At 40.2% G+C, this 12,530-nt stretch overlaps 1 protein-coding gene across 1 annotated transcript; it reads left to right on the top strand.

Moving 5' to 3' along the window:
* Positions 1–3,894: 3,894 nt before the first annotated feature.
* On the top strand, positions 3,895–8,341 carry irx4a (iroquois homeobox 4a). Its single transcript, XM_062466301.1, has 5 exons — positions 3,895–4,175; positions 4,782–5,033; positions 5,370–5,476; positions 6,411–6,721; positions 7,226–8,341. The coding sequence occupies exons 1-5, from the start codon at positions 4,131–4,133 to the stop codon at positions 7,936–7,938; spliced, it is 1,428 nt and encodes a 475-aa protein (XP_062322285.1). The 5' UTR covers positions 3,895–4,130; the 3' UTR covers positions 7,939–8,341.
* The last annotated feature ends 4,189 nt before the right edge of the window (positions 8,342–12,530 follow it).

Here is a 12,530-nt window from a genome sequence, read left to right on the forward strand (position 1 = left end):
AGTGTAGAGTGAATGCTCCGGACAATCAATAATGCAGGAGAGGAGAACTCCGACACGTTAAACCTCTTAGAGATGCAGCGGAGAGGAGACAGAGAAAACAACTTCCCTTCAGAAGGCCGGCTCTGAGTTCCATTGTTTCAGTCATGGGAAGTCAGCACTGATAAAGTTGAATTCATTTAAGGATTAATATGATTTTATCAACCTGTTTATATGCTGTTGAACACTAGTGGAAATTAATATTTGTATTTACAACCAAACGTTGTAACACTAAGGGTATGATCACACAAGATTGTAAACACTAGTGTGCTTGTGACTAGTTGCAAATGACCATGACTCTTTATTAGAGAGGGCCCTCTCAAACCAGCTAATGCTATGAAACCCACACTTGTGGACATACAGTATGGACACGGATGTTTTCAATCATACTTAGAGGTTCTGAAACATATCATATACCTAAATGTTCCCTAGTTTGAAGAATGCACCTGGGGAATGTTGCTCTCCAACTCATGCAAATATTACTGGAGGCTTAATGGGACAAGGTTTAGAGCTGGGGCTGGGAATCTGTGAAATGAAATAACTAATATACAGAGTGATAGTTTTAAGATCAATATTCCATTTGCTCCCAAGGACTATATAGGCTAACGTTTTGGAGGATTAGCCATGTCCATAACCTTGAATGGTCTCTGAGAAGTGACACACCACTGCCACTGAAAAGCCTTGAAGCAGCTCCAGGGGTTTGTGTCTGAATACAAGCCAGCCATGTACCTGGGCTCACTGGAAGAAGTCCAGACTGGGTTGCTGTCTTAATAGATTATAGAGTGGTTTATGCATTTGAAATGATGGAAATCATTAAAGATGATTGGAAAATGAACCATTATTGCTATCGTATAAGTATTGTAAGAGATTATACATGCTTACAATCATTGTATTTGTATGGAGGATTCAGTAGAATGTTGTCTTGTGTGCAGGCTGGGGGTGTTTACCTCAATCCAGCCTGCTAGGGTACGTTTTGGAGGGCAGACGTGTGGATTGACTACATACGAAACAAAGTTCAAACCACCTCTGCAATACTTCCCAGCCCGGTAATTGACGAATCCCCTTCTCAATGGAAACACTGATCCAAGTAATTTGGGGTTCAAAGTATTGAGCGACCATAACCCTCCTGTTAGTTTCATTTGGTCAACTTGGGTGCAATTTAAGACCAATTCAAGTCAATAAACGTTCAATTCTGAATGAAAAGAAAAACAGGTAGTTTGAGCAGATGTGTAATGAAAAGCATGACTTCCATATTTCACAGACAAAAACACAACATGAACGTAAGCTAGAGGGGCTAAATACCAAACAAGATTCATTTTGCTGCTCAGCAAGAGGCATGCCTCATCAATCAATGTCTGATATCAAGAAGTGCAGCGTTAATGAACTACATGTTTGAGGATGACGGTCGCTTGTAGATGCACTACAAATTTAGCCTATGGTAATTGTATTTATCTAACCATTCAGTTTTTGTCCAAGTTTATTGGATTAAAAAAAACGTAGGCCTATTGTGGTTTGCTTATGCACTGGGATGTCATCTTCAAGTAGCACGACGTTTAAAATGAGTAGGCCTATGAGTTCCTGTGATTCTATGTTCCGTTTTCCAATTATTCAGTCTCGTCAATCGATCATTTATTGATGAGCGTATAATTGAAATTATGAAAGTAAAACAATTGGATAATCATTTTTTGTGCGAATTACCTTCAAACTTTGACACGATACAACACATACTTCATGTAGGCCTGAACATATATTTTCATAAAGTGGACTGTAGAATATTGCTCTTTACACCGTCCTTCCCCAACATCTGTCTACGAAGACCTTCTCTTTTAATCTTTAACGCAAAACACGAAACAACTTCAGTAACAGCATTCATCCTCTTCTAAAAGCATATACTAGTGCAGCTAAATATTTTATAAAGGCCTGATAACACAAGCAACTCAGCGGATAATGAAAATGTATAGAGAGAGCCTGTGTGGACAATATCGTTTACTGAACGTGTCCATCAAACTTCCGTCGACAACGCTATCCCACACGTGAGCATCCGTCTGTGCCTCCCTGAACACAGTGCAATAGAAAGAAAGAAAAAAACGAAAAACAACCAGTCTAATTGTGAAAAATCTGATCTGTAGATCATATGTCAAGATCAGTACCATAGTCTTTGTAAAAAGCATAGGCTATTAATATAAACATTTTCATTAGGGCCATTTGACAAAGAACTAATCATTTGGGAGATCAATTGGGTGTAGGCCTAAGTGTGTTTATTTTAACTTGTCAGAATCGGAATTCCGCAGAATGACGTGAAGATAAGTTGAATCCACCCCTCTAGTAATGAATGTGCACAACCTTAACCCCAATGAATTTAAAAGTCCAAAAGAAGCCTAATAGAGCAGTATGTTTTAACGCCCTATAGTCAATGCTTGAATAATTCAAAGGGCTGTTGAGGTGTCATTTCCTCAGTTAATGCAAATTAAAAAATATGGCAGAGGGAGTGATTCCCCTGACCTCTTGTCTATGGTGTTAATGCGACTTCATTTGCTCCTAGGTGAGAGAGCTAATTCAATTTGTTTAAAAAAAAAAGAGCGTTGGCCAACGTTCTCAACTCCAAAAGAAACTTGCCTTATGAAGCCTTAACTTAATTTAAGGACAAGCTCACTTTCATCTAAATGAAAGCAATTATGCAGCCGGTATCATATTATGTTGGCTGGTCTCTAGATAGTCATCAATCACCCTCAATCGAGCTGTCACTGTAGGCAGATTCGTTTCTAGCCAGGCAGTCTTCCAGCTGGGGAGAAGAGGAGTACATCATCATTAATTTGAGTGTGGCCCGGGGTTAGCTACTCGCACGTCTGGACCGGGATTATCCGAGCAAGTCATCACCGTGGCGCAGACGTTTTAGCCATACCTGCAATACCAAACCACTGCTGCCCTCCACTTCTCAGAGTCAGTCAGATATCTCTTGTCTATGCCACGAAAATAAGTTCTTGAGAACCCTTATTATTGGGAAATGAGTGTGGGGAGGACACCACTTAAACTATGTTTCAGAAAGATAAGAAGGAGATATGTAATCTGATGAGATAGTAGGCTACAATGTAAATGTTAGATTGTATTACATGTACAGACAGTGCATAAGGTTGTCTAGTTTTTTTTTGTTCATGGCTGTGAACGGTGGCGGAAATAGCATGTGTGAATCAATCTTAAAAGTGAGGGAAATTAACGGCTAATTAATTGACAATGCTCAGGGGACTCATCAACTGACAACGTAGTGTGTGCATGACAGAAAAGAGTTATGGACAGATGTATTTCCTTTAATTATAAAAACGAATAAATGCAAGGCTCTAATGTGCATTTATAAATTAAAAGCTTTTGAGGTTTTTTTTAAACGGTTTTGTTTTCCAATAATTTAGTGGCACTGCCGTTATCTTCGTTTGTTAATTATCCTACTAAGAGAGGACAGAGTGCATATTTTTCATTCATTAATTTAAAATCATACAAAAATACGATATCCCAAGTGAATTTGTGCTAAAAAGCCAAGACGAATGTATAATATGTTTAATTGTTGATAATTTCCATGATTGAAATTAAGAGATAAGAGGATGGTACATGTATTAATTTATTTAGTGATTAAATTGCAATCACTCATCCATCTTTAAAAGCCCTGTCCCGTTCACAGTTTCTTGTTCGATATGAAATGCATATTAAAGTTACAGTCTGGTCATTTTGAGTGGGATTCTTCTGACGTCAGAGTCACTGGTGTTTAAAACAACCTGCATCTGAGCTGACGTGTTTTATACTACTTTTTTATAAAGCAAAATATGTATTTCTGACACCAGTGATTAATCTGGCCAAAGCCTTTATAGCCACAATTCATTTGAGTATAATCGGAGTTATAAGGTAGGAAAAAAAGGGGAGTTGATATTTTGAGAATCGTTCGAGACGGCATTTTAACAAATTAAACATGGTACTGTGCTTCGCCCTATAAGCATCTAGCAGCCAGTGCTTACCAATCAATTCGTATACAGTGAAACACACCAAGGCTACGTTAGCGTGGAGACCTGCAGTCACGCTTTATTTCTGGATATTGGGACCACTCTACAATGTCATATCCACAATTTGGATATCCTTACTCGTCTGCACCACAAGTAAGTTCAGCCTTGTTGATTATCAACCAAATATTTATTTGGATTTCGTATCGATTGTCATATTGATTCCATGTGCCTTTTTTGGCTACTTTCAACTGGAAAGATGTCCATTGGTGTATATCGGAAATGTATTACGTTACCTTGAATCACTAACACTACGTGTGTTCTTAGAGCGAAAAAGGCAAAGGGTAATCGGGAAACAGCGTACTTCGCTGCAAACACTCAGTTTACAGATTTATTCGAGATAATAGCCATGATATGTTTCTCTGTTCAGAAATCCACACATGCCAACTTGGATTGTAGACAAGCTTGTGTTTGTGAAAGAAGCTTGTCAGATAGCCCAACTGTTGTATTATTGGCAACAAGCCATACTTGTCTTTTGCTTTGATGTCCTGCATACTTACCCTATCTGAAAATATGCTTATTAAGTTTAGCAAATAAATAGTTTGACAGTGAAATATTTTTATGACATTTTGAAGTATGATCCATAGTTTACATCTACCTGCCTTCCCAATTTAGAACGTTTTTGGAATCTAGTTTAGCCATCTGTTCAAAGAAGATTGAACATAATAAGGTAATTGACTAATTTCCCTGTGTGTTTTTCAGTTCCTCATGACAACCAACTCCTTGACAACTTGCTGCGAATCAACCGGCAGATCCATCTCGGATTCCGGAGTTGCAGCCACTGCCCAGACGCCGGTTTACTGCCCCGTTTACGAGAGCAGACTGCTGGCCACCGCCAGGCACGAGCTTAGTTCCGCCGCGGCTCTGGGTGTGTACGGGAACCCCTACACGAGCGGTCAAGGCTATGGAAATTACGTTACATATGGAACCGATGCCTCCGCTTTCTACTCACTGGTAAGATATGCATCATCTCTTCTCTGACATTGATGAATCACTTGATTCACTTGAAACGACTGGAACATACTGTCTATTAAATGCATGCTGCAAAAACTTATGTGTTGTCCTGGATGACCTCTATGGCAACTTTTCAAGTGACCAATTAAAGTTTTCAAAATTATTGCCAAACAAATCCTTAAATTTTAATAGTAGCTCTGTATTTTGGGTACAGGATGTAATAACCGGTAATGGTTTTGCTTGAAATACTGTAAGTCATTATGCTTAAAATAATACATTATCACCTATTATTTACATACTTCCCATTCTCATGACAGTGTTTTTCACTTATTGCAGGGTACATTCGATTCGAAAGATGCCACAGCATCTGCGCATGCGGGGATAACACAAGCAGCTGCTTACTACCCATATGACCCCACCCTGGGCCAGTATCAATACGACAGGTATGTCAAAACGAATGAGGATGTACAAGTTGTAGCTAAAGTTACAAATATCAAAGTTGTTTTTATTTGACAAATGACCTATAGTTTTTCAAATAAGTGTATATAGCTAACTTGAATTCTTTGATAATGCTTGAAAAGTGGACTGCTTGGAAGGACAGTGCACAGAGCAAAATATTAACAATGGCACAAGTGTTAGCTATATAGTGTGGCTCAGACTGTAGTCCAACGCACTGTGGCCTTGCAAAACATGTGATGCTGAGGTTTTACCCCCAATACTCTCAGTATGCCACTGCTCTTACCTAAGGGCCCATCATTACACTCAATCAAGCAATTCTACAGCCTATTTTATCTCTCTGAGTGAACTCTCAGAATGGTGGATCAGGACTCCCTCTCGTTTAACTCACCTTGCGGTGCTTGACCTGCGATCTACAAGACATTAACGCACTTATAGAATCCTCCCTTGAGAGTGCTTTCAGACTTGCACGGCGTGTAAATCAACAGTGTGGTACATTTTCAATGTGCAAGACCTTAAGAGACCTCGTAGCAGCCCAGCCTTCGTAACCCTATCGTATAGATCGTCTATCGAGTCAAATGCATCTGTCCAAAAAGATGTCATCAGGGCTGCACTAAGAGTTGCTGTTTTTCATAGCTGTGCCAATGAACACAATAAGCGATGCACTGTATACCACATGTCCAAGTGTCTGTGCCTGTCACTTATGAAATATAAGTTACACTCTCTGAAAACAAAATGCTGCTATGCAGAGCCATTGGAACAAGCCAAAACTAGAACCAGTTTCAGGTCCAAAAGAAGGCTTCCAATCCGTTCATATATCTGAGATCTCAAGGTTCCTGTGCTGTAGCAAAGGGTTCTCTGTAGCACCTTTTGTTTTAGAGGAATAGTTACAGTGGATGACTTCTGGGTTTTGGCTGACAGATACGGATCCATAGACGGAGGAACCAGGAGGAAGAACGCGACCAGGGAGACGACCAGCACCCTGAAAGCATGGCTCCAGGAGCACAGGAAGAACCCCTATCCTACCAAAGGAGAGAAGATCATGCTGGCCATTATCACCAAGATGACCCTGACGCAGGTCTCTACCTGGTTCGCCAACGCCAGGAGGAGACTGAAGAAGGAGAACAAGATGACCTGGCCCCCCAGGAACAAATGTTCAGACGAGAAGAGGTATGATGAAGATGACGATGGGTCGCAGGAGGAGCAGATCAAAAGTGAAACCAACGATGATGGTTAGTATCTTGTGTGTTCTACATCTGGGTCCTGAGATGGTTAGATGAGATAGGGGAAAGGAGATAATAGCTTTGTAGCTGCGTTTACAGTGGGGATGGAGAGCTCAGACTCACTCGAAACTATAAAAGTAAAGTATTTATGAAGGAGGCCTCTTATAGGTCTGGGGCCAAACATTGGGGTCAAAGTCATTTCCAGCTTGGATCCAAGACACAAGCTCAATTCCTCTTCTGATTTCATGGGTAGATTCCATGATGATGCCTACAATAATTGAACCCGAACACACACTTGACACAGTTCCCAGAAACACATCTCCACAAACTGACAAAAAATTGAATGGGAGTAAATTAAAGGCAGACATAACTTGTTTTCTATATGCCATTGAAACTGATATGAGCAGAGTTCATGTTTGAGTGTGAACTGTTAAATTGCACGAGACAAGTGGTAATTTAATTAGTTTTGATTCCCATCTTATCGTTTATGTCTGATGTCTTGTTCATTTCCAGAGAACACGAGTCGAGAGGACAAGGATCTACAACTCAGCGATCTTGAAGATTTCGACACAATTGAGTCTGAAAGCTCCGAATGCGAGCTCAAGCATCAGTATCACTTAAATACTCACATGACGACGACTGACTGCCCTAACGGTCACATTAAAGACACTTCATTAAAGATAAGTATTCCAGTGTCTCTGGGCGGAGAGCAGGACTCGAGAAAAACCTGTCTGAAAACAAGTTCGGAGGATTGTGAGCACGATGTGAGCAACGGAAGACAAGTTAAAACGTGCTACGAGCAAGGCCACCAAATACTAGACGGGAAACCAAGAATCTGGTCGCTGGCCCAAACTGCAACTTCTTTGAACCAGACTGAGTATCCGTCGTGTATGCTGAGATGTCAGCCAACCATGTCCCCGTCTCCCGTGGCCGACTCTCCTGTGCACGTTAATGACAGGCAGGATTCGCCGGTCACAACTCTCAGAAACTGGGTAGATGGGGTTTTCCACGACCCTCTGTTTAGGCACAGCACTTTGAATCAGGCTTTGACCAACACTTCCGTTTCTTGGACCACGACCACCAAAGGCTCAATACTGGAGACAGGTGCGCTCGACCGCTCTCTTGGAAACAACGTTGTCAAAGGACACGCTCCCATGCAGCACCAGGATTCCACCAAGGACACTATGAATTTCCCCAAAAATGTGAACAAACTTTTCTGTTCGTAACACGCCAAATTAGATTTTTACTTACAAGAGACTTGCGGTATAGGCCTGTGTTTATGGGCGTTTAACATGAGCAATTGAACTGAGAATAAGCTGTTGAAGTTGGTTACATCTGTTTCATGATTCTTTTTTAAGCAAGGATATATTTGTGTACAATGGCATTTCACTGGTGAATTTGCAAACGGGATTCGTTTGAGCGTATTAGTATTTCGTTTTAAACGCACGTTCCAAATATATAAATGTATAACTGAAAGTTTACATTCGAAAAAAAGTTTACAGGATATTTTCTTTTTCTTATAGCATGCAAATGTTACAGAATATGCTTTAGATCTCAGTTGAGCCATCGTTAACATTTGGCTTGTGAGTCACACTGTTGAAAGAAAAAAAGTCACACAAATGCACTGCTTTCCGAAAATTGAAGGCTAGTATCTCAAGTTTGTTCACTAAAATAAAAAAATGTCATTTTCTGAATAGCTCGTGTGTTCAGATTGCGTCAATGATAGTCGCTGTCCATGGTACTGAAATACAGCGGTTTTTTTTCAAATTGCAGACACAACATTTGGTCTGTGAAAGGCCTAATACTGGAAATAGCCTGTTAGCATTGCATTTATGCTATAGGCCTGCTTCATATTTTTAGAACTATTCAATTTATTTTGAGGCTATAGCCTATGTGAATCTGACAGTAACACAAATATCTCCTTCAGGCTATCTTCAATCATGACTCGCGTTTTTGAGGAAGCATCCACTCTCGCCATCAGACAAGGAGAAGGAGAGAGCCTTCAAGAAATATACCTATGTCAGAGAGAAAGATTTGGCTCATTAATACACTATAAACAGCCTGTAATTGGGATGTACACAGTCATATTTCATGTCAGAGTATTGATTTCCACATCCCTCTTGATAATATTGTCGAAATATCTAAACCCTTCCTATGATCCGCTGTCAACGGGGTAAGTTATTCGCTATACGACCGCTAATAGGTGCAGCAGCCGCAAATAATTTGATGTGAAGTTTTCATTTTGACACTAACCCCTCAATTTCTGAGGGCTCTCCGACCCGAGATTCCTCCGCCTGCGAGAGGCTTTACTCAGAGGCTCGTCTTCAAGTGAAAAGGGCAAAGGAACTGGAATTAGTTGTTGTAGATAAAAAGGGCAGGAATAAGGAGTCAAGGGTACTTGACAGTAATGGCAAAAGTGGCCTCCCAGGGGACTGTCTTCCTGTGAGAGATGCTCCGATGATGAATTTTAATGTGAAAGCCAAACGAGGGAGATCTTCCCTAGAAGACCTGCTAGCGGACAAAGGATTTTTCTATCACAGTCAGGTGGAGCATATGGATCTATTTGTGTTCTTCCTTCAACTCCTCTCATGTAGGAAGTTCCAATAGCTATAGTCACACAATACGAATGAGAGAGGTTACGGGGTAATTTCAATAGAGGGCTAGGACAATGGTGTCTGTCATAGTTAAACCCAAGTGTTTGTGAATTAGATTAGCTGGATAAATCTTCCTTTTTTTGTCACGGAAGAAAAATAAAAGCCATTGACCATATTAAAAGGACACAAAATCAAAGCAAATTGTCACCAAGGGCTAATGCATTATGTCTAGATCATTATTATCTTCGCTATAGATGTCTTATTCCATAGTATCCTATTTACTGAAAAGAGCTAACAGCAGAAAGTGTGTGTGGTCTGTGTGTGTATGTGTGTGTGTCTGAGAGAGAGAGTTGCTTTATAATGTGAAGACTAAATCATTCAGCCATGGCAAATTCGAACGCACAGAGGAGGGGATGCTAAATTAACAGCGCTTTTTACACAGAGACCAAATAAAAGTGCAATCAGCGACGCGTTACTTTTCATTAAGCGAGTTTGACAGCAGCATATTCAGACTCGACAAGGGAGCAGGGTCCGGGAAAATGACTGCTCTCGAACCGAGAGTCATAAGATAATTCCTTAAGCTCCATTAACAACTCTTAGCCGCAGGAAATGGGCTCCCTGAAAACATCTCAGAATCTAAAAGCTTTATCGACCTGGCAAACCTCGGTTGATGGGTTCTATTTTTTTCCTTCGTCTTTTTTCAACTTAAGGGAACAGTAACGTCCAACCGAGGTAATAGACTTTGACACAAAACATTAACTGTGAAATAAGAAAAATGCGAGTAAGGGCATTCTTAAACAATCCCTTTAAACGATATCAATTAGAGGTTTGAAACCGAATGTGAGGCCTAATGTAGAGTGATAATGAATTAAATCAAATACAATGGGTAACATTCCATTTACAAAGAGGAGACATGTACCGAATTGATATATGTACCCTCAATTTACTCTAAAGGAAATAATACGTGCTATTAAAATGTGTTGGCTGCATTGTATTCAATCATCCAAGCTATCTTAATGTATTTGATAGTACTGTATTGGTCAAATTAGATATTAGTAGACAAATCATATACATACCTTTTCAAATTAAATAACATAATGTGTACCAATAACATACTGATTACAATCCATGTTTCCCCTTATCCAAATGTAAAGTCTGAGAAGGGTAGGGATGAAGGCCTAGTAATAGTGAGTCCAGCCAGCCCTTCACAGGGGTCCTATGTCAGGTTAAGACTAAGATGACATGGCTTGCACCATGACACATCAAAAATTGAGTTGTCCTTTTTGATCTTGGCATTTGCAGGTATTAGTAAACAAAAGAATGTATTAAGGAATCATTCTAATCACACAAACACATACAAGCACAGGCACACTTTTTATCATTGTATAAGGTTTAGGTCCAACAACAATCAATTGATTTGAAAGGCCTTTCATTCTAAAGCATATAAAGTATGTGCGGAACATTATGTAACATACAGGAGAGTAAAGCCACAACGCCCATAAACAGCCCGCAGCCCTCTAATCAAAATGAAACATTTATTTTATCTTTATTTTAAGAAATTTAAATGTGATCTAAATGTCATTTGCTCTGAATACCTTGAATAGTTCTGGTTGATTGATAAACATGAATAAAAACATCTTAACATTCGATAGTCACTTGTAAAGAGAGGGAGAGAGAGAGAAAGAGAGACAGAGGGAGAGCAAAAGAGAGAGAAATGCAGGACGCAGGGAGAAAGTGAGACAGAGATTGTAAAAAGTGAGATAGAAAGCAAGAAAATTAGAGTAACTGAGTGAGAGAAGAGAGAGCAAGACCCAGGAAAAGCCAAAGTTAGAAAGAGAGAAGAGAGAGAGATAGAGAAGTGAGAGAGAGAGAAGGGAGAGAAGAGAGAGAGAGACAGAGAGACAGAGCGAGAGGGAGAAGAGAGGGAGAGAGCAAGAGGGAGGTCTGTCAACACTCCCCGGTGTCCAGGAAGTCCTCAACAGACACCAGACTGAGTGCCCCCATCACCCCTCTGGGCTGCCAACACGTCCCTTAAGTCACTCTGGAGGTCAACATGTTTCAGTCTGGCCACCATCACTACTTAATGAACCCTTCTCAGGCCTGTCTGCCTGCCTGCCTGCCTGCCTGCCTGCCTGCCTGCCTGCCTGCCTGCCTGTCTGAATGTCTGTCTGCTTTCCTGCTTGTTTGTCTGTCTGCCCTCTGCCTCTCTGTCTGTCTTTCAGTTTCTACATTTGTCAAATATAGAGCAGTTTAGAGATGAATAAGGTATGCAGTATAGGTGAGACAGAGTGTGTCACCTTACCTTTGTTAGTACATGTGTTTGTTGTGTAGCAGAAAAAGACAATGGGTCCATTCTTTCATGAGGCTCTTTTCTATGACTTCAAAAAGTAAATACAGTACGTAAAGAAAGCATTGACTATATACAAATAACAAGCTGTTCCCTAACTGTCCTTTAGTTTTTTTCTGAACCTAAGGGTCTCATTTGTATGTGATGTTGATCCTACTGTACACAATAAAAACAATCTAGACAAAGGTCAACTCTGAGTCTCTAATGGCGTCTGGTTTTCAAACAACATTATGCTATTGATCTCTACTAAAATGATAAACACAAATAAGTTGTTGGAACACAGTCACCTGTAACCTTTTACGATTACTTCAACACACATTGATTTAGTCAAACAATGACCAATGCACCTACACTTCACCCACAAACCAAAAAATGGGTATTTTATCCTTTTTGAATAAAACATATCACCATTTTGGACTTTTCAGTTGAAATTGCAAAAGAAAAATGGAGAAAAGAAAGTGGGGAATGTCCATGGAAAATAGCCAGGGAGTGAGCTAGCATGAGAAAACAGAAATTATACTTGTCAGGGGTGAGCTTACTGTATAAACACCAAGCCATAAATGAGGGGTACAGTGGAGAGGATCTGTGGTCTGCCATGTATCCAAACTCAGAGAAATGATCCTCTTCATGTACATATACTGTATACATCCAATCACCTCAGACTACATCTACAACAAATACAAGAAACATTGGTGATTTGAGCAGAATGTTTCTCAATGGTCAAATATGAGGAATTAAGTTCTACGTTTCTTGAGGTGTATTTGGATGGTACATCGTCTTATGAGGTGTTAGAAACTAGGAAGGGCTCAGAGAAACTGTAGCTTCTAACAAGTCCCACAGAGAGCCACGCTGGAGAATACCCCTGACCCTACCATAC

Source organism: Osmerus eperlanus, chromosome 7 (genome assembly GCF_963692335.1).
Source record: "Osmerus eperlanus chromosome 7, fOsmEpe2.1, whole genome shotgun sequence".
In the NCBI taxonomy this organism is placed as follows: domain Eukaryota; kingdom Metazoa; phylum Chordata; class Actinopteri; order Osmeriformes; family Osmeridae; genus Osmerus; species Osmerus eperlanus.